Raw genomic sequence first — 22,806 nt, 5'->3', positions numbered from 1 at the left:
CTGCTACTGCCACTGCCACTGCCACTGCTGGTGCCATACCGGGGGCTGGCTGACCCGGCGTATGCGCGTTATTTTATGCCAAATATTTCATGTTTTATTGGCAGGTTGTGTGCTGCTGCTGCTGCTGCAGTCGTTTGTGCTTAAAGCCGCAGCAAAATATTAAGAGACTGAGGACACCGCCAAGATATCTTAAAACTCTCACGTCTTCCGTCTCTATAAACCGTATAGACCGGAAAACACAAATCAGAACAACTTCCAAAAGGAATAAACTGCAATCCGCATAGAGTTTCATGCTCGAAAGGACGCGTCTGCATGGCAGACGATGCCGAATCCTGCAGGCAGGAAAACTAAAATGAAATCTAGTTCTGGCGAATCGTATATTTTATGGAAATTCATATGCAGATGAACGTACGGGAAATCTGTTAAATTATTTAATGCAATTTAAGGGCTTTCCACACGACCATCTCTCGCCATCTCAATGGAAGCACCATTTTCATGGCTATGACAGCTGCTGATGTCAGTGTTTTTCTTGTTGCCACACACAACAAACTGTTGTTGTTGTTGTTGTTTCTACACAAACGAAACTATGAAAAGTTTTCCCTTGTCATAAAAATAAAAACGAGGGAAAACTACAATCACTGGACAGCGCGCAATGGACGAGGATGTTCGAGCAGAAAACGATACAAAGGACGAGAGGGGGGGTTGATAAATTCATGTGTAATCATGTGCAAATCCTTAAAGTTTATTTCACTGCAATTTCCTTTAAGTCCTTTCCCCTCCCAACCCCACAGCATCCTTTGCCAATAAACTCCTCTCTTTATGAAAAATACGTAAACTACAAGGGAGTATAAATAAACGGATATCAGGTGGAAGAAAAACGTTGATATTTTGCGGGTATAAACGGGGGCTGCCCCCTGCCCCCACTGCCTCCTTCTCGGGGGCTTTGATTAGAAAATATGAGGACGGCGCACCGGCTTCGAGGGGATACAATGTGGGGACGCTGTTAGCTGATGTGCAAAAGGGATCCAATTTATATTTAATAAGATTTGTGAGGTGTCACACACAACCACACGGGTCTTTCATCAGGTATGTTTAAGGATTGTGTGCCAATAAAATATGAGGAAATTATGTAGCGCTGTTTATGGAGCGGGCAACAATATTTGAATTCCTCGAATGAAATGCCTGGATATTGATTATCCAGCAGGCAATAGTGGACTTTGATGTGTAACTTTGGGCAGCCATCGTCAGTCAGGGTCAGTCGGGGTCCTTCCATCTAAACAGACAGTGAAATAGCCTCAACTATTCTCTGCTGTGACAACTTGAAATATTCATGTTATTTCATGTTAAATATTTGCACAACAGAGGCACAACCAGAACCAGAACGAGAACCAGGACCAAGCCGAAAACTGACAGCACATTCCACACAGTCCTCTTCTACACATGTCCTGTCCTGTTTCTGGGAGTGTCCTTCAATTTGTCTTCTTCTCCTTGTGTGTCCCCTGTTGGCCTGCTGCTCTGCTCTGGCCATTTGCTCATGTGAATTTATGCCACTCATTTCGTTTTCTGTGTAATTATTATTATTTTTAGTTTAATTACCAGGCATAAATTATATAACTTGTGCCCAATGCCTCCCCAGTCGATCCTGTCATGTCTGGCCGTAAATTTCCTCTTAGTCAGCACTCTCTCTCTCCCCTCGTCTGGTTTTCCCTTTGCTATAATTACCAGGCCAATATTTTGCTGATTTTAAAACCACGAAAATAAAAAGGAAATTTGAATTGATTTGTAGCACATTAAAAATGAATTATGCTTGTTGAAAAATATCAAAACATAAAAGGAAACCATTAAAATTGGAAAGTTTTCAATTGCATGGGAAAATTGCGGACCTTGGCGAATTGTATCCCAAAGATATAGTAATTCCAGTGATATTTGTCTAGTTAAAATATTATTTGATTGAGATATTTGATCAAGGATTTCAACAATTAGCTTCCCTAAGCATCCGGTGAATGCAAACAAAATCCGATTATATTTGCCCATCGATCCATTTGCTTACTGCCGATATTTGCCTGCATTCAATATTTCCCTGAAAATGTTTAACGAATGCTAGACATAATATTTGTCTGCAAAAGATGGGAATCGTCGCAGCTTGTTTTTGAAACATTATTTGCTCGTCAGACAAATAAAACTACCATTAAACTAAGCTTTATGGGATATTTGCATACAAACAACCCATAGAGATGGGCCTGGCAGAACGATATTTGCTTTAATTAAAAGCTTTATTTCATGGAAGATATATTATTACTCGGCACAGAATTTAGTCATTCAACAGATAAAAGAAATATCAATTTGGGCCTAGAAAAACTCAAATATTAATTGGAATGCCAATCTGGATTATAATATAAAATTTATTTAATTATTGCTAGCAATCTGAATAATAAAATAATTGGGGCTAAGCTTTCAATAATCGAATACAAATACAGGCCATTCAATTAAAATAAACAGAGCATTTAAATATCGCTTTAATGAAGCTCGAGAGCTCTGATTTAATTTGAATGTCTGCAATTTTCATCTTTGAGTTCGAGTATCTTCTGGCACCATTTGTGCTACATGTGGCACGCGTACAGACACACATTTCCGAAATTACTGCTAGGGGAGGGGGGATGGCGCACATGTCGTATGATTAACATTTAATATCACATATTGTCGGTTCCACATTGGTGATTTTTCTAGCAGCCCCCCTTTCCACTCCACCCTGCAGCCTCCACTCAATTACGTTCCATTCAATGGCATTTGCGAATGGCACTTATGTTTATTAATAATTATGCAATTTAATACTCACTAAACACTCGAGTGAGTGTGCAACCAATGAACCCCTGCCCCACAGATGCGTTTGGGGCAGCAAATCGAATGGAAATAGATGATAGATTCAACGTTTTAACGCATGATTGGATATATTTTTACAAAATAATGGATACGTAAATAAAATACGTATATTTGATGGAAATTTGTCGAAATTTAAGGCCTGACTAAGTTTCGGCCAACTTCTAACACAACCAATATCCAAAAAGTTTGGCGAAATCCCTCAACAGAAGAACAAGCCCCGGCTCATGTTCTGCGTTTTAGCATACTTTTTTTGTGTGGAGCGTCGGGGAGGTCTGACAAATTTCATTCAACACACACACACACACACACACATGTCGCCACACATGTCCTCGGCTCCATCGAGGAATAAACTTTCAATGAGCACTTCCTGAGCCTCGAACACACAGGAAGAGGAAGAGACTCTGAGGATGGAGCTGTGGAACACTTCCTTTGCTGAAAGACTCGCAGCTTCCTCTTCCGCCGTGGTGTTCTACAGTTTTCCCTAATAGACGCCAGCAGCTTTACAAAATTTTCCCCGCTCCCCCCTCGGAAAGTGTTGTCACATTTTCTCCCTCCTTTTCTTGGCCATTTATTTAGTGTAAGCCTAATTAAATTGCAAAGGACAACACGAATACACATCTACGTACGCGGAGGTCCTTTGCTGTGTATCTTTGAGGCTGTATGAGGAATACTTTTATAAAGGAGGTGTGCCTTTGAGACTGAAATTCCATGACATGCTGCAAAAATTACAAGGAAGCAAAAAAGTAGGGAAAAGAATAAGTTGCGTGCATTTTTGTGCATGCCTTGATACCCTCTAGAAAGGGGTAGAGTAAAAGGCTGTATGGAATTCTTAGAGTTGTGTGTGTGAGGGGATTTTTCTTCAGAATATTATTAAATATATATCTATAGAAAATAAACTTGAAAAGACGAAAAATCGATTGGAGAATACTCCCAATAATAATACTTCCATGCAGAATACTTTTAGAGAGAATCTTCTCATAAGGAATCCCCCTAAAACAATCTTCCTTCAAGAAATCTTCCCACAAAGAATCCTCTGGCAAATAATACTCCTGCAGAGAATCCTTCAATGGAAAAAAGAGCATATTTTTATAGATACTTTAACGGGGAATCTTCCAACAAAGAATCCTCTTGCAGAGAACACTCCTATGGAGAAAAAGGGTGTATTTTGTATAGATAAAATTCCAATAATACAATTTTCCATCTATTAAGCAAACAATGTATCTATGCATCCATTTCGAATCTATCTAATTTTTTTTTCCAGGGTATCCCACTGTCCAAACACTGTCCATTCCAGCACTCTCAATAGTTGTTGTTTTTTGTTGCGCTCCTACGTGTTTTTGGCGTTGCATGAGCTTTAAATATTTTATGACTTTGCCTCCGCTCTCGTTTTTCCGTGTTGCGGAAAAGTGCATATTTTGAAGGCTGTGCAGTTGCAGTGGCAGTTGTGTCACAGTTTCTCCCTAGACTCCCTAGACTCCCCCCCCCCCCCCACACCCCTTTTTTTTGTTGTTGTTGGCAGTTGGCATTTTGGCAGTTGTCCTTTGAGGGGGGGCCCAAGTAGTGGAAGAGTTATGTGCATAGCTCTAAGGATATTGCATATACAAGTTCTCTCTCTCCCTCTCTCTCTCTATCTCTCTCTGCAGTGGATTCCATGTGGAGTTCTGCAGTTATTCAAATAAAGTTTCTACTGCGCTGACAGTTGTTTTTGCGGGGATTTCGAGAGTACAATATTTAAGGCGGAAGATATAAACATTTCCCACATATTTTAAGCAGATTTCCCCATAAGATTCTTTTCGTTTATTTAAATATTTAAATTATTTAATGCAGATTCCAAGTGGATTTCTATGTGACTGTGATTTATGTCTCTTGATGCTGTCGCATCCTTAATATTTTCACACTCACCAAAGGAACTTCAATCCTCTGTTTCTTAGGGGAAAATCTCGGCAGAAAATCTTATTATTCAACGTTATTGCTCTTGACCCAACGCCTCCCCCCCACCCCAACCCTGCCACATGGCCTCAAACACACACACATCCAGCATTACCGTTTCCCCTCCCCCCCCACTTGACTTGCGAGAGTCCAACCAAACAAATGACTTTGTTTGCTTAGCCCGGCACACGACCCATCTTGCCACATGCCGCATGCCACACCGTGCCATGCCCGTGCCCATGTCCGTGCCCTTCTGCTGCTGATGCTGTGCTGTGCCACTCGAGAAGTCAAGTGGCAAGCGGCAACTGCCGCTGAGCCGAGATGAGCCTTACTCTGGGCCAGGCCGGGCCGGGACGGGCCTCCCTTTTCCCTGAATGCCAAGGAGTCTCTGCGTCGAGCGATTTTTATAAGAAAAATACTCTACGCGAATGAATGAAAATCGCTGCACAATTTAAAAACTTCCGCATCAAGCGGCAACAACAACAGCAGCAACGACGAGTGCCCCCTGCCCCCAGCCCCCGCACATCTGTCGTCAAGTACCACACAGAAGGGCACGGCACATGGGCTTCCATTGGGTGGATATTATATTATATTTTGGCGCTTGCTTAAATGCATTTCCTTGGGGGATTTTCTGTTTGAATTTCTTTTTGTTTATTTTGGAAACAATTTTAAAGTTTTAAAGTTAAAGAAATTGTAGTTCGATATGATAGTTTTCTAGTCAAAGAAGAGATCCTTACTAATCAAATGAAATATTCTTAAAAAATTAATCTACAAATGGAAGATTTCCCATCGACCTCTGAAGGTTCTTTCTATATATTTTCCTTTTTCCCTACTATTTGTATATTTACTACTTTTCAAAGCAACAAATCCACCCAAACTTGTAGTATTTCCCGCAATATTGTTCCTTTTTTAAAGGTTTTTAGGTGTTTTAACAGCTTGTCGCACTTAAAACTTATCCAAATTTTCCACAAAACTCCAGTTCAACGTAGTTTTTACGGGTGCAAGCTACAAGCAACTTCAAACTGTACATTTTATCGTCCAGCGGACACATCTGCTAAATGTTAACTGCTTTTGGAGCCAGAGTCAGAGGGTGCGTCCTTGGGGGCAGAGTCGCACTGTACGTCCTTCGGGGCAGAGTCAGAATGTGTATGTCCCTGGGGGCATCGTCGGGGAGACGCAGACTGCATTAGAAAGGGACCCAGAGAGCGCCAGAGAGAGGGAGACGAACAGAGTGCTCATCTTGGGGTCGCTTTGACTTCTTTGCTCTGCTCTTCATGCGCTCTCCTTTGTTTCCCGTCGCCGCTGCTCCACCCGGGGCTCCCCTTTGCAGCGCATTCATTTTTGAATACTGTAAATGCAACTAAAAATTTCATCCATTTTTTAATATAACTTTCTGTCGTTGTCTTTTGCACTGCTTCTTGGGGCTGAAGATGTTCCACTAGGGAGATTTTCATAACCAAAGAAGCTGTAAAGGCGCCTTGGAAGAACAATTGCAAGTCATTCTGGTCCACAAATTAAAAGTGAACGATATGGAGACATTTGTTGTATAGTTTATGAAAATATTTAAGGATTCTGTAAGGAAACCTTGTAAGGGAAAATATAGAGAGTCACTGGTACCAAATAAAATTCTTAAAGTTTCGAATTTTACATTTTTTAGCGACTATCCATATAAAATGTTTGATATTAACTCTCCATTCTATAAAAATGTTTTGTGTCGTCGTCGTTTCTGATATTTTACTCATATCGACGTCAGCGAAGCGAGTGAGCCGGGGGTTGGCGCACGAAATTATTAGAATATTAATATATTTTAGGGGCGTATAAAATATTTATATTTCATATGGATAATGTGGAATATTATATTCGAATATTTATATATTTTACTGAAATTTTAGCACTTTTTTAATGAATTATTCAAACGTAATTTAATATAGTTTATAATTAAAATATAAATGTAATATGTTAAATATAAATATAATACTATACATTTTATGGGGTATTTTTTATTCGACTATTTAAGTATGTTTTACTGATATTTCACTTTTTTAATGAATTACTCAAACGTATTATTTTCTCCAATGCTCTTTAAATCCCCCTTTATTAAGTAAAATATATAATAAATATTTATATAAAATATAATATATGTGGCATTTTTTAATAGACTATTTAAATATATTTTAGTGAATTAGTGCAGTTTTTTAATGAATTACTCATGCGTAATAATAAAATAATATAGTACGTAATGTGTTGGCCAATTCTCTCGAAATCCCCCTTTATTAATTCAAATTATTTTTTCTATCTTTCTCTTCCAGCAATTAGCAAAATAAATCAGGTAAATGCTGCCGCCCACTCATCGCTCATCTTAAGATGTTCTTGGCCATTTCTTTTCAACCATTTAATTGCCCAAGATTTTCATCTCCCCCTCCCCCCCTCACGCTGCGCGTAATACTCCTTGGCTCCTGCTCTGCCACTCAAGTGAGTTTTAATGAGCCAAGACGAGCGAAAGGAAAACTTCAAAGGCCACCACGCTGCGCCGTCTGACTCGGTCTGACTCGGCCTGACTTTTCCTTTCGCTTTGGACGCTTTTCGCGAAATGAAATGACTCATTTAGTTAGTGACGGACGGGGAGACAAGACACTACAATGCGAGCAGCTCTGATTTATGTGGAGCGACACGGACGGGTGTCGTGGTGTGGAACGTGCTATAAAACAAAAACAAAAAAAAAACCAGTAGGAATGTGCCCCCACATGCGGGTATAGGCGAAATTCCGACTGGGGAATACCCCTTTGGGCAGGGTTTTGTTTTGTTGTGACTAATGGGTATTCGACATCTACAAAATATTCTGGGAACTCTTCCAGAGAGTATTTTTATGACATGGCAGCTCATTCAGAGCTATATCTTTGAAATTGTGGTTGAGGGAGGACGAAAGAGGGCCCCCCTTAAACATTCCTTTTCGCTGTAGAATCATAGATTTCTACACGTCAAAGACTTTTCCCGTCTGGCCTTCTGAGTGGTGCCCCTAAGAACGGAATATATGGTGTATATCTTCCATCTCAGATACATCATAACCTCCTCAGATGCTGGGCATGCAAATGCAAAAAGGAAAAACTTCTGGCTTTTGCAAAGTTTTCCATTATGCCATGCAAATTTCCGCTAGACACAAGATTTATATACATAATCTGGCCATAACTATTGCCTGTATTAAGACCGGCTTTGGCTATGCCATTTTTAGTTTGTCGTTTGTCCTCGTTAATCATTGCATCGCCTGCGGGCATCGGCGTTATTGGCATTCGTTTTGTTGTGTCTGTTTGTCGTTTTCATTAACCTTAATTAGCGTGTGCCGCTGACATTCGTCATTATCCAACATAAATGCAATTGGCCAAGTTGGCATCCCATCCCCCATCCCCATCCCCCATAACCAGCCCCGCTGCCCCCTTCTCCGTCGCACTCGTTGGCATGATTATCATCATCATCGTCGAATGAGAGTGACATTTTGTGGCACACGTTTTCCACTGCTCATTTTCTGTATTATTTTTTGTTGCTGTCTTTCTGTCTCTGGCACCGCATTGGCATGGAGACAGGGCCACGAACGATGCGACATCGGAGGAGGAGGTGGAGGTGGAGTCTGATATTGACCATGGCTCTAGGCAGTTGCTACCTCCATTCATCCTCCAGCCATGCCATCCATTCCATCCATCCATCCAACCATCCAACCATCCCGTTCCCGTGGCTCGATATTGCAACTCAACAACTGGCTGACTGCCACATCGCTGACTGCTGCTGCTGCTGGTGCTGCTGCTGCTGTTGGTGTCAGCTGCAAATGAGTTTCTGGGCCGCCGTAAAACGTAAACGTAAAGTGGAAGAGTTAGAAATGGGATACTCGCAGCATAAGGCCAGGGAGGGGGGCGAGTATATAACGACTTTCGAATGCTCTGGTTTCCAGCAGAGGAAAGTGTTGGCAGAAGGCACAAAGTCGTTACAGATAGATGGATCGATACATAAAGAAATACTCCGAGATAGAAGGAAATATCAATAAACTTAAGCAGGAAATTATAGAGCCACATCTTATACTACAAGAATGCAAGGTTAGAGGAAATTAAAATCTTTAAAGAGCTATCGTATCATATCGTAAAAATCTTCAAAATGTGTACTTACCTTCTTAAGAAAAATCATTCTTTGGATCAGCTCAAATATCCCTTTAAATAACTGCAAAGAAAATATTAATGAAATATCGATTTTATTATCGAAATAACATCGATTATAGATAGTAGTGAACAAACAAAGATAATATCCAAAGAAATCACATAATTTCAATATAATAAATACAATTTTCCATCATCTATCGTATATATAATAGGTATTTCCATAAAAATTCCCATTAAACATTGATATGCTCCATAAAAATCGATTGTTTTAAATGGCTTGCCATTACGCACATTCCAAAAATGCATTAATATTAAGTCTAATTGATCGCTTTCAATGCCAATTCAAGTCGAAGCCATAATTAAAGAGAAAACCACTTGCAGCACACAAAGTCGCAGTGGCACAGACCTCCAGCCTCGCTCCTGCTGCCTCCACCTGTTTGCGCATTAATTATGCTCTCTGCGACTTAAGTAGCACCCCGTTGCCGTGCCCCCCCTTTGTGGAGCAGTGCAGTGTTTGCTTTTGCTCTATTTACCAATGCCAATGACAGTGACTGCGGAAAGTATGTCGACCTATCGCTTGCTCGAAGTAAACTAGTTTCGTGCGTGTGGCATTCGCCTTGCCATTCGCACTCGACTTTGAACTGAATACAGAGTGTTAATCGTTGGCTTTGATTTCAAGCTAAATCCAATTAAAACTCAAATTGAATCGCAATTGTCGTGGGATCTGCTGAGAACAGCTGAGCGACTGGGGAGAGCAAAACTTTCACGTAGCTCATTTGTCAAAATGCAAAAACAAATCATCATTCCCTGTTTTTTTTTTTGTGCTGCTTTTTTGTTGTGTTTATGGTTTCTGCAGCCTCCGCTGTTGTTTGTCACGTTCTGGGTTTGCTTTTGTTTTATTTGCCTTTTTCTTTTTTGCTTTTCTGGCTTTTTCTGCTTTTTCTGCAGGAGAGATCCATCTGTCTGTGTCTGTGGGCGTCTCTGGCTGCCGGGGGCCTGCCTGTCAATAAGGTTCTTGACACCTTTACTTCATTTGCTCTCAGATTTCTCTTGACATGACTTTCCGTTTGCTTTCTTTCTGGACACACAAGAGCACGAGTGCGAATGTGGGCTGCCGCATGTGGAGGGCAATAAGTCATTGAAATGTTCTTAAGACATTTGCCAAGAATAATAATTGTTATTTTAATGAAGAGAAATCTCTTTCATACACTTTACACGCCTCTCATTTGTTTCTCCACAAACAAACAATAAAACCGCCCATTTCCGCCCACTCTTATTAAATATTCATAATAGTTTAGACAACCATCGGAGGCATTGTTTGCATTTTACGGATGAAAACATAAAAATCATCATTCGCCTTCAATTTGCTGCACAACTAATTGCAAATGTCTGCCACCCCGAACGACCTTTACAAATCTACAAATACAATGCACAGTACGGGGCACAAACGTAGATATTTCTTTTATTTCTTTTTTCCTTTTTTTGGACGAAAAATGTAATTGTGCAAAACAAAAGTTGTGCCTCCGCTACCGGACTGCCGCCTGACCTGTGCTGCAGCTTTTTGCTACCCTTGGGAGGGGTATGATGACTCTCAAGAGGTGTTGGCATGCATTGTATCCCCAGAAACCGCTTAAACCGGCCAAAAATTGATCAAAAACTAGCCTTCCTTCTTCTCAAAAAATGTATTTCTAGCAGCAACATCTGGAAAATGTATCTCGTAGAGTATCTGTAGCTTCGTCTATCCCAGAACTGGCCTTTCCTTTCTTGTTTGTATTACAAACGCTTAATTGCTTTTGACTTTTGTGTTGTTGCTGTTTCTGTTGCCTGGGCTGTTGCTTTCCTGTCTTTCGCTTGTGGTTGTCTCTTGTTGAGCTCTCAAGGTAACCAGAAGTGCCACCACCTCCTCTCCACCTCCTCCACTAGCTATTTAATTTCCACGAAAAAAAAATAAACAGAACCAAATAAAATGTCTAAGATTGCGATTATCTTTTTAATAACATTGCGAGGCAAAGGAAATTCCCACCGCCAGCAGCAGCGCCGCAGCGGAAAAAAAGTGCCGGAGTGGAGTGCCGGTAAAGTGGAAATAAAAAGAAATTACTTAAATCACGAATTTAATTACCACGCATCCACGATAACGCGCCTCCAAATAAAGCGATACAATTGCGAGGGCCAACAATTGTTTGCAGGCAAATTACGTTTCAAGGTGTTGGGTGTTTTTTCGACCACACTTTGATAGTGATTTATTTCTTATTTATTTCAAGAAGATATTTTTTAAATGTGTATAATATAAGGAAGGGCAGGAACTATCAAATAAATCAGGGAAATTATCCGGTGGTTTCCATAAATCCGTCTAATTAATTAAGGAAAAAATATGCAAGAATTGCAGAAAAACTTTTTTTCTTTCCAAAATTTTCTTCTTCTTTTTTTTTATTTTCAAGAATTTTCCGTTATTTTTTTCTTATTTATTTCAATATTTATAATATAAGGAAGGGTGGGAAAGATCAAATAAATCAGGGAAAACTATGTACTTTAGGTCGGCATTTGCGAATATCTTTAGACCCTTTAATCTTTCCACAAATCCAACCAATTAATGACTGACAAAATTTCAAGATATATCAGCAAAATCAATCCTGTTTTAGTCATTATCTAGAAGTGAATTTATTTATAATCATAGTTTTCAAAAAGTTTCAGTTATTTCCACGAATCTCCCCATAGATTGGTTGCTTTTGAAAACACACTTTGGAACTAATTTATTTTTATTTTTTTTTTCAAACGATACTGTTTAAAAGATGTTTATTAGATAAATCACGAAAATATGTATGTATCTTTTGGTCAGAGTTTGGCAGTATCTTTACCCTTATTAAAACATTTAAATCCACCGAAAAATACCAAAAGCTATATGAAAAAATTCCAGTCAAAATGTCTTTGTCTTCTGTTCGAAAAACATTTCTTTTGTAGTCAAAAATTTCAAAATCTTTCACTTCTCTTGGCTGCTGTCTAAGTAAACAAAACATAAAACAAATGAATTAATTTGCAAATACATTTTCTTTAGTATAGTTTTTCCGCATGCCTGGCTATCAAGAGGCATATCTGACCCACTGCGATCTCCCAGCAAACCATTCGTTCGTCCATCGGTGTTTGGTGCGTTTTGCTCTGAATATTTTCATGGTCCCCACCGCCCCCCGCCCCAACCCCCGCCCAGACCCAATGATGACGTGCAGGTTTATTTGTTTCTAAATCTCATCCACCGCATCGTGATGTTACTCGTAGACTTCCACTTCGCCAACAAACAAACAGAAGCTAAGAAAACTGTCTAAAAATAGATGTGCAAAATATATACACGATAAATTGAATCAAATTCGTTTTATACACAAGTATATAAAATAAAATTAAGTGTAACGAAACTCAAACTCAAGCGAATCCGAAACCGAAACCGAAATCGAAACCGAAACGGAACCAAAAGGCTGTCGACCAATTGAATAACAATAGAATCATTTTCAAGTAAATTAAAAAAGTCTTAAACATGAAACCAATTTCCCTTTGCACTCCCTTTGCTTGTTTTTACGATGCCATTTTCTTTTTGGGGGGAAAAATATTACTTATTGCTGGCTGTGGCCGAAAGTGCACTGCATGAAATAATTGGATTTTGTAATTGCTTGAGTGCGTGTAGGGGGTATAAGTATTTTGTGTGTGCCATAAATTGCATTGGCAGAGCATGAAAGCAGCTCAAAAGATTGTGTGTTTATACTCAATATCATATGGATTATAATTGCTATTTATTTACACATATATTTGTTGAAATTTCCCATTGGGAGTGCATTTTTAAATGGGTTTAATTGTGATCTGTTGGAAAGTAGTTTAAAGGAGTTGAAAATAGGCACAAAGGTAGCTTTCAGACCCACTTCCCCGCACTCTAGAAATCTAGAAATTTCGTTCAAATGCTTTTTTTTTTTTTTTCTATAATTCAATCTTAAAGATAGTTAGTCATAATATTGCTCAGATCAAAGGGAAAGTTGTTGAAATTTATGAAAATTTAATTAAATCTGTCGACGTTTTTGAAGGGACTTCTAGTTCATCCTTCCGCCATCGGCTGTCTGAATGTATGGGACCGGCTCTTGGCCCTGATGCTGATGGAGGGTCTTGGGTTGATTCGGACCTCCTTGGACAGGTCCCTCCTGATACCCTGGCTGGTCAAAGGCATGCGGCTCCTGCTGCGACGGCTGCTCCGGATGTTGGGGCATCTGTGGTCCCAGGGGCTTGGGCTCCGGTACCACGATGTGCTCCTGTTCGTGTTCGTGCTCTTCGTCGTCCTCCTCGTTGCCCACGTCCTGCAGAGCCCGGCCCGTGGGCTTCTTGAGCAGAAAGCGCGTATTGGGATGCTGTTTCGTTTCCAGCTCCAGGCGATCGATCAGCCAGCCCTTCTCCCGATTGTTTGTGGCCCAAAAGAACACGGTCCCCTTGTCCTTGGTGCCGTGAACGGCGACCTCCAGCTGGGCCCTGTTCGCGTCGCAGGTATTCCGGGTGTTTGTCAAACTGAAGCCCGTCTCCTTGATGGGCTCCCCCAGCAGGCGGACGGCCCCGCCGTGCTGGCGCAGGGTTTTGATGGCCAGCTGGTAGTAGTCCGCCTGCCGCACCCGATCCTCGAGCTTCCAGTGGAGATAGGCCAGGCCCGAGATGGAGGCCATGGCTCCGAAAACACACAGGTTGGCCAACGACCGGCGGGAGGGCAGAGTTAGGCGCATCTTTAGGGTTGGCATCGTATTGAATTTAGCCAAAAGAGCCAAAAGCATTGAACAGGCAAAGGGAAAATAAATTGAGTAATTGCGAATTTGTTTCTAGTAGAACACTGACAGACATCTCAGAGATGTGCTTCTGCTCAGAGTTTTCTCCCAGCTTTCCCTCGATTCCCACAACGAACCTTGAAATCATCGCAATGCCAGGCCAGACCAGGCCAGGCGTCGCCTTCAGCTAATTGCGGTTGCTGCTTCTTTTTCTGGCCAACTTAAAAACTGCTGAAATTGCTGGCCAGAACCGCACCACAAACCAGCGCCAGCCAGCAGTCGTTCAATTTTGATGCCGCCACCCAAAAGGCGTGGACAACAAAACGCTCGCCCCTCGCCAAACCCGGAGGAGTGGAAACCGGAGGAATCAAAACTCGTTTCGATTCCGTATAGCTGTACATAGGAGCTGCCTCTTTTCTTCTTTTTCGTTTTTGTTGGTTTGTGGGCCAAACAAGCGGCGCCATTAATGACAGCCCCCGACAGAGTCCGAAAGAGTGACCCGTCCAGCGGATGGATAGATCAGAAGCATGGCCTTTCGCCGGGCGACGATTCCATGGCTGGAATATTTCAATAATTCTGATCAGAATCTTAGATGATAAGGCCTTCACAGAGGATCATCTGCATGCACGAAGCGGGTATCCGATCCGATCTTTGGTCAGCAGGCTGCTTGGTATTCCCAGCGGGAAAATGCCTGAGAGATAGGTGGAAAGATGCATATTATTATAGCTGATTAAAGAGGGCCTACAAGTCACTCTTTCTTAATCTGGTAAAACGATTGCTTGGAAATGCGAGAAGATAATCATTTCTTTCCAGCAGACAAGAATGAATCTTCTAGGATTGCAGATGAAGGAATCACATCTCTCTGTAGCACTTGATGAGCCATTCCAGGCTGTGCTTAAAACGTAAAACTATAAACCCGTTAAAGAGCAACTAAACTTCATCGTGCCCCGCACGCTTTTCATCTCATTATCCTCCTGGTAGTTGGGTCTATTTTTACTAGCCTTTTGCCCGTCGTCCACTGAGTGCCCATTTAGGGTGGTGCCGGTGTGCTGCCTGCACCAATGGTTATTTAAAAATAGTTTCCCCTCGTCTCATCGTCTCACATCTCGCTGGATCGGTAATCGATAGCATCCATGCAACGCCTGTCACGGCTGCATCTCCGATACGAAAGGCTTTTGCGCCGTGGCCTAATCTATCAAATGCATCTTTGGGTTTGAATATCTTTGTGCTCGTCTTCTGCTCGGATCGCTGGCCGGCAGTGGATGTTACATTTTTGGCCTAAGTGGCCTCTTGCGTGTCCGTATTTATCGCCAGAAGAAGATCATGACTGACTCTCAGAGAACCTCGAAGAAGATTCCTCTTCCTGTGACAATTTTTCTTGTGGTCTTCATCTCATTAAAGGTCTCTCTTTTTATGCGCTGTCACTTTAGGACCACTTTTGGTCAGGCCTGTGGCTTATCTTCAGCCAGTCTTCATCTTTAAGTGCCGCCATATGGCGGGGTAGGGGCGGGGGTACAAGGTTTTTCTATAAATCAAACTACAGCCGGTACACGGAAGCGAAGCCACATGGAAAAGATACTCTTTAAGTACGTTTTATTCCACGTTCTATGGCATGCCAGCACTCAGGGGCTACAGGGGCTACAGGTGCTACAGGTGTTGCCGGTGCTCTAGCCATAAATATACTTATAACTAACCATTAACTGTTTAACGGTTGTTGGGGCTACAAATTGATTTCAGATTCGAAGCTCATCTGGCATCTGGCATCGGGGGTTGCGGGTTGCTGGGGCTGTGATTATAGGCCTCCTCGATAGTTGAGAGATCGTGACCATGTTGATCACGAAATTATATGGATTACTTGTAATCACGCATCACATGTGTGCAATCATTTCATTATTACCAAATTGATATGATATATTCTTCGGGGACTCTCGCCATTGAATTTCTATTGAGTCATTCAATTATGAATCAATCAATTTTGGTTCTATGAGGAATCCCTTGTCCTCTGAGGCACTCCTCAGAGGTTTTTGGCCCACAGAATTCCTGGGAATTGAGTCTGCAAAACCTTAAGTTTAATTAATTACATTTCCTATTCGTGTAGAAATTATTACGCCGCAGACACAGCCACAAAAACAATTTATCAATTTTTTAATGACAATAAAAGTCTTTTTGTTTTTTTTTTGTTTGCATTTTGCTTTAAGTTTTATGAAGCGCCAAGGCTTTTTAATTAGTTTTATGCTACAAGCGAGTAAATGAAGCGCAGCATAAATTAAGATTTACGAATGGGTCGGAGGGGGTGCGGGGAGGACGGAGGTCAGGGCCCTCCCTGGGCAGAGAGGAGCCATAAAAAACTGGTTGCCAGAAGATGAGAAATGCAATTGAGCACACAGCACAGTGCCCGCAAATAAGTAATGGACTTGGGTCTGGTCTCTCTTTCTTACGTGATTTACTCATCGTTTTTAATAAGTTTTCTTTCGAACAAAATAATTTTCCGATTGCGTCATGCGATAAAACTGTGTCTATGATTCCGAATTAGCATAGAATTCTTGATGATGGGCTTTGATCATCCGTCCATCCGTCCATCCATCCATCCGTCCATCCATCCATCCGTCCATCCTCAAGGTAAGCCTCAAGCGCTTCCTCAAGCTTTATGAACCGACAGGGCCCCTCAAGGCCCCCCTAACTAAATTGCCCATTTGCCAGCCCACCGAAAAAACCTTTTAAAACCCATAAATTATATAAATATACTACTACTACTAAAAATGTTCAAGCAAAAGGGGTTAAGACAGGCAATTTTTCGTTCAATCAGTCAAGCAGTCATTCAGTCTTTCGTTCAATCAGTCAGGCGTTCAGTCGTTCAGTCGTTCGCTCGGCTTGCGGCTATTATTTTCAATAAAACATAAAATAAATATGGCAAATTGAAGTGCGGCCCAAACATTAACAGCCGGCGGCCACACAAAAAATACGAAATAAAAACTACAAATTTTGGGGTAACCAAAGCTGGAGATACCCTAAAATAAAACTATATTTTCCATGGAAAATATATTTAATATTAAATATTCAATAAAAAATAAAATATAATTAAAAAAAAATGATAAAACATAAATATCATAAGGAAAACGGGGTCAAGTGCCACGACTTCAAATAAAAACAAGTACAATAATTATTATAAATATTATTGCTATAATGGTTATACCATTTTAGTTGTTAATTTTACATAAAATACTAAATTAAATGAATCACATTCTCAAAAAATTACACAAAATAAAATAAACTAATTTAACTTACAGCTATAAATATTTGGTAGGATTATCTCCCAGGATTGTCTTCCAAAGAGCGATATATCCTAAGCGATATATCCCATGATAGATACAAATATATACTTTGTAAAAATTTACTTGGGATCTTTTTGTACTTAGGCTGTAATTTTTACATGTAGCACTGAGATTAATAAGGTCCATTTGGATTGTCTTCAAAGCCAAAGAAGACTTCTCGTATGACAGGCTAATGCCATGGAAACTCTATGATATAGTGATATGTACGACACTTCTTTGGATAGTTTCAGCAGTCTAGCAGTCAGTTTGAAACTACCCAACTTTTTGTCATAGAAAAATAATGCATAAAATGCGAATCATAAGTCTCTATATATTTGCTCAAAATTGCGCCCTTCTCTTTCGTAAACCCATTATACCCTCTGCTTTAAGGGTATCAGAAGAAAGAAAAAAACTATCAAAAGAAGAAGCAAACAAAAAACAGCAAATAGCAAACGCAGCGCGCATGCGCAACACGCAATGCCAAAAGAGAAGCCGCAATCGAAGCCTCAGTCGCAGTCGCAGTCCGAATCGGAGTCGGACCTGGCCCCTGCCCCTGCCCCCCCCGGCCTGCCCTGTCCAAAGTCGGACCAAAGTCGTTGCTGAGGCGCTGGCCTCAGCCAAAGCCAAGGTTGTTGTTGCTGTTGTTGTTTTTGTAATTGCTTGTCTCTCAAGTACAGCCATCGTCTGTGAGTAATGTTAGCGCCATAAATAGAGAGAAATACAGAAAGAGACGGCGACAGAGACGACGACGGCGACGGCGACAGTGAGGAAGGGATGAGGCGGAGAACGAAGCGAAGCGAAGACGAAGACGAAGCCTGGAACGAACTTATGTTTAATTGCAAGTTGTAAAAATCTTTTAGGGTGGAGCCTAATCACCAAAGCCCAAAAAAAACCCAGAGAAATTGAAGGCCAGAGAAAAAAAAGACAAGCAATGGGCAGATGTGTTGTCGATGCGGAGGCTCTGGGCAGATCTCTGGGGAAGGGAAGGGGTGAGCATGGGGACATGCAACACATGTTCTTCACATGTAGGATAATTGTGGAAAACCCCAGACCACAGGCAGGTCATGGAAGATCAATTGGCGAGGAGGCCACTCGTTGCAGTTGGAGTACTTTTCAATTAAAAGAGAAATGTATTTGCACAGCCTTCGAGTTTCAAGGGCCCATCTTTGTTGTGCCACAAAGAAATCTCAATAGTTTTCAGCTTTTAATCGCAAACCGTTCGTTCCGTTTCGTAGGGAAATCAGCCCCAACATATGGTTGGAGACCAGAGCCGAATCTCTTCCGCTTGAACTATGGGGGAAGGGATTCTTATCTTACATGCGGCTGCTGCTGCTGCTGGATGCCACTGTGGCTGCTTCTGTGGAAGCTCTCCATTTCCATTGGGGAAATGGTCAAACAATGGCAGCTGATAAAAGGCTAGCAAAAAATGCCCGGCCCGGCCCGGGCACTCGTCTGTGAAATGAAAGTAGCCCGAGACACAGGAAAGCCGAAACCCCCCTCCCAGACCAGCAGACCAGCCGACCAGTTGCCATAGGGATTCTGTGTGTATCTCTGTGACCATTGGGGGATGTGTGTGTGACAAGCGCATCCAAAATGCTTTTCTATTTAGAAAATTGTAACTCTTACAATTACGTTTCCTGTTGGCGGCTGCTGGCCTTTTGTTCTTTTGAATTTATGGCAACAACTTAATTGTTTTTATTGCACTTGTGTAATTCCAAACGAGACGACAAGGTAATCGCAGGCCCCAAGAGGAAGCTGCAGTGTAAAGAAAATCAGAGTTAAAGTTCTTCTTTCAATTGGTGCGAAGACTGATGCGTTTCGCTGGTACCCTGTAAGCGAGGGGTTTGAGAACCCACAGCACCCATAGCCATAGTGCTTCTTTTCCCCACTCGAGAGGGGAGGCGGAGAAGGAGCGGCGTGGAGTGGAGTGGAGTCTTGGCCTTGGCGGCTCCTTGAGCCCCGGCGTGCGATGAGAGACGCGGATTAGATGACAGATTAGTTAAATGCGCATGAAATGAGGAGCCGTTCGCCGCGGCAGTGTCTGTGTTTTTTTTGTGGCCTGCCTCCTACTTGGCCTCATGACCATATGGAGCCGCCGCAACAGCAGCTGCAGCTGGTCCTCCTCCTCCTCCGCCTCCGCCTCCTCCTCCTTCCAGAGGCAGGCAGGCGTTGCCATAATGTCTTCATCTTCATAATCAGGCGTCCGTTCGGTGGTTTGAACACGCGAAAATTGCCTCAACTATTAATAGGCGTTGTAATTGGGAGTTGCATGCACAGGTGATTAGCTAAATGCCCCGCCGAAGTGGCAGATACTTTCCAGTCGGGGCTTCCCACAGGAACATTTCAGCCATGACTTTGGGCTTTCTTTCGGGCCTTCTGGCTGCCGGCTCCTGGCTTGTTTTATTCAAATTTCCTTCCGCGATGACACTCTCTGGCATTAATGGGACTCCTCCGCTCTCTTTAGGGCCATAAAAGTTTCAGTTCATGAACGGAATCATCTTTATACTCTTTCCTCTTAACGGATCTTCAGAGGGGCTCTACAGCTCTTCGGGGCTCTCCCCCCCGGCTGACCTTTGGCTGCCCTTGCAATCATTTCCCCTGCCACACTAACGACTTCTAGGCCTGATATTTATTATAATGGGACAACCGATTATTGGTCAAACGTTCAGGCCACGCACAACATTCACACCCACACCCCCCTGCCCCCGCCCCCCTCTGAATGAAAGAAGGAATTTCCTAATGGACTTCCTGGTTTGCAGACCGCAGAAGAACGAAACGAAACGAAACCCAATCCCAGATATCTTTTGGAATTTCCCTGCAACAAACAACAATTTTCTCAGCTCGATTTGTGGCACGTTGGCTTGGCTAGAAAAGTGGCAATTGAATTGTTTTATTCGGATTACTCTTTGTGGGATCTTCTTTGGAGAGGGTCGAGGGGGCGCCGCACACGCATGGCCTCCTCGGTGCTCAGGAGATACCCGATCCGATCTGATCTGATCCGATCTGATCTGTTGCGGAGGTTGAACCACCAATTATCGTATGCTCCACAGATCACCGCCGGGGACTCCACATTCAGACACAGAATTAACTGCTCGGCAGGTTGTTCCGCCAGCCAATGGATGGACACAGTATCTGGGTATCTTTTTTAATGCGATTTGCGTTCATTTCATTGCCTTCGGAATGATCATCACAACTTTGTGCACAATTCCCAAACAAACAGCCACGAAGGTCGTTCGCCCGTTTGTTTGTCTGGCGAATGGCTGGCTGCCCTTCCACTTCATTGAGTTGCCAGCCAAAATGTTATCTTTGGGTGGCTTTGTTGCAATAGGAATCCTTCTGGCTGATGGGATTAATACCCCAACAAATACACCCCACAATACGCGTACAATGGCAGGGCAGACCAAAAAACCAAAAGCCAAAGCCGCAACAAAATAAAACAAGACGAAAAAGTGAAGTGAAGGCGAGTGTCGAAGCAAAAGGTACCCTGGAAAGGGCATTTATGAGGAATATACACAATTTTCCTAGGAAAAACGTAAGAGAAAATCCCTTTTTTTTGCAGCAATAAGAAAGATGTATCCTTGAAATCTATGAAATATTTGAAATTCCCTTTTTTTTTTGATGCCCAATACCCTTGTTAGGGTCTTTGCAACAAAAGTAATACCCCAAAAAAAACACATAAAAATGTTACACTTTGCTTGCACTCCCCTCTCCACCTGCCTGCCGAAGCAGCGAAGGCAAGGACCCCCAAAATAGGAACCTCCCCCCCAGCCCCCGCAAAATGTTGTACAAATATGGGTACAAGCCATTGGAATACTTGAATGCGAAGTGTTTTCTGTGTGTTTTTGGGTTTTTGTTTGGTTTTGTATGGGTTTTTTCTGGATGTGTATTGATAGAATGCAGCATTTGGTTTGGGGGAATATAACACAGAGTTGTTGTTTCTTTTTACAACTATTGGGGGTGGGGAGGGGCAGTGTAAAGTTCAAGCCATGGACATTTTAGGGCTTTAGCATTTAAGGAGCTCAAAAGGCACTTCTACCTAAAATACTGCACTAAAACCTCTGTCATTCCCTCGTATTGCCTGACAAATACTCGTCTACCGACAAGGACTTGCATCACATTTCCCCTCAAGCTATTTTCAAACAATTCCCGCCTAGAATACCAATCAATTTAGTTCCATTTATGAAAGTTAGAGGCTCCTAGAACTTGGTTTTGGAAAAACTTCGAGTATTATTGAAGACAAATAAACTGGTTTTTAGTTGGCCATAAATATGCATACCAATAATATTCTTTGGCAAAAAGCAGACAACTTTTTCAGTTACATTTTCCACGGCCTTTCATCAGTTCCACACGAAAGTCTGGAACCGACAAGTGATATTAAATGTTGCCATTAAAGGCAGCCTCGGCCGCGGTGCACCTACCGGGGGAGTGGGGGGCAAATCGGGGGGACAGCGAAAATGTGGAGCGCATTTTGCACGTGCGGCTGACTGCTGCCTTTCGCCGTTTGGCTTCACCTTCAGTGTATGGCTTGATAAATAAATAAATGTGCGAGAGTGCCACTGCCACTGCCGCTGTTTGGTTGGTTGTTGACTTTTAGCGCTGACTGTGCTGTTGCTGTTCCTGTTCCTGGAGCTCTGTATTTTGCTGCCTGTTTGTGTCTTCGATTGTTGCTGCCTCTCCCTGTTGCCTACTTGAAGGCGCTGGTGTCCATGTTCTGGTGGATGCTGCTCCTGGCTTCTCCTCCTCTTGGGCTGTCCCTTCATCGGGTTTCATCCTCCTGGCGCTTGCTTCTGTTTCCATTCCATTCTCCTGGCTGTTAATTCCGCTTCTGGATGCCTCCTCCTGGCTTGTCCTTCTGCCGCTCTCCTTGTCATCAGCATTGTTGTGGAAACGCACTTACTTTATACGAGTATGCTTCATATTATATTCATGTTGCGTGTGCCGCAGCCAACAGAGAGAGAGAGAGAGAGAGCCAAGAAAATTGTTTTTAAGTTTTCCATGGAGGTACGACAGGTATGGCAGGGATAAGGCTTTACGGAATGCCTTAACCAGCAAAAGATTGAAGAGAATTAGGGCACCTTGCAGGCAGAAAGGCATCTCTTTTCAGTATTTAATAGAAGCATGATTTTACTCTTCTTCAAGAAGGAAGGAAGGAACCCTTTGGGCAGTAAGTGATCTAGGACTGCTAGGACAGAACCACTTGATCAGGAAGTGTTTGAAGAATGGTTATAGACTTCTCTTTAGAGCAGCAAAAGATTGATTCCTCTAGCTGTAAGGAATCCTTTGTGGAAGAAGAATGGTTTCCCTGCTAAGAAGCAGCAAGACAAGGACACCTTTGTCTACTGGGCTTCTTCGGAAGCAAAAGAACTCTCGAAGTGTGCTTTTCCCATTGGATAGCCTGCTAATTAGTAGCCCTGCCGCCCCATCCACGACAGAGTGAAGAGTGGAGTGCTAATCATGTAAGTCAACAGTTGAATGGGGAAATTTCATTAGGGCAACAGACATTGTAAGTATCTCAAGTGTCCCGCACACACACACACCCACACACACTCTCCACTCTTATCGATTGCGTCATTTGCAACACTACAGTCCACGCGGGACTCCATGCCACGCCACGGCTTTCGCGCTCTCGCGCGGACCAATCAATTAATGGGCCAAATCACATAATGCATGTAAACGATAATGAAAATGACATTAGTCCGGGGCCCGGGCCCGGGCCCGGGCCCACACGCAAAAAACCGTTGAAACAACAGCGTGAACGAGGAC

General features: G+C 42.4%; 2 protein-coding genes across 6 annotated transcripts in view; one reads left to right on the top strand and one right to left on the bottom strand.

Annotated features, from left to right (window-relative positions):
- The window catches only part of LOC6589319 (beta-1,4-glucuronyltransferase 1), a 58,015-nt gene that overhangs the window by 20,033 nt on the left and 15,176 nt on the right, over window positions 1-22,806 (top strand). For 3 of the 5 annotated variants that reach the window (XM_026989201.1, XM_026989200.1, XM_026989202.1), the window contains exon 3: window positions 7,119-7,138. The exons of the other annotated variants lie outside the window; for them this stretch is intronic. The gene's annotated coding sequence lies outside the window, so the exon portion shown is untranslated. The remainder of the gene's footprint in view (window positions 1-7,118; window positions 7,139-22,806) is intronic. 5 annotated transcript variants of the gene reach the window in all.
- On the bottom strand, window positions 12,908-13,741 carry LOC6589320. Its single transcript, XM_026989206.1, has one exon. The coding sequence runs from the start codon at window positions 13,739-13,741 to the stop codon at window positions 13,019-13,021; it is 723 nt and encodes a 240-aa protein (XP_026845007.1). The 3' UTR covers window positions 12,908-13,018.

Source organism: Drosophila persimilis, unplaced genomic scaffold (assembly GCF_003286085.1).
Source record: "Drosophila persimilis strain 14011-0111.01,24,50 unplaced genomic scaffold, DperRS2 tig00000191-arrow-pilon, whole genome shotgun sequence".
Lineage (NCBI taxonomy): Eukaryota > Metazoa > Arthropoda > Insecta > Diptera > Drosophilidae > Drosophila > Drosophila persimilis.
This window is presented reverse-complemented; position numbering and strand designations above follow the sequence as displayed.

Bases quoted from the DNA above. Each gene is read 5' to 3' on its own strand.
- LOC6589320 (XM_026989206.1), bottom strand. From the start codon at position 13,741: ATGCTTTTGGCTCTTTTGGCTAAATTCAATACGATGCCAACCCTAAAG.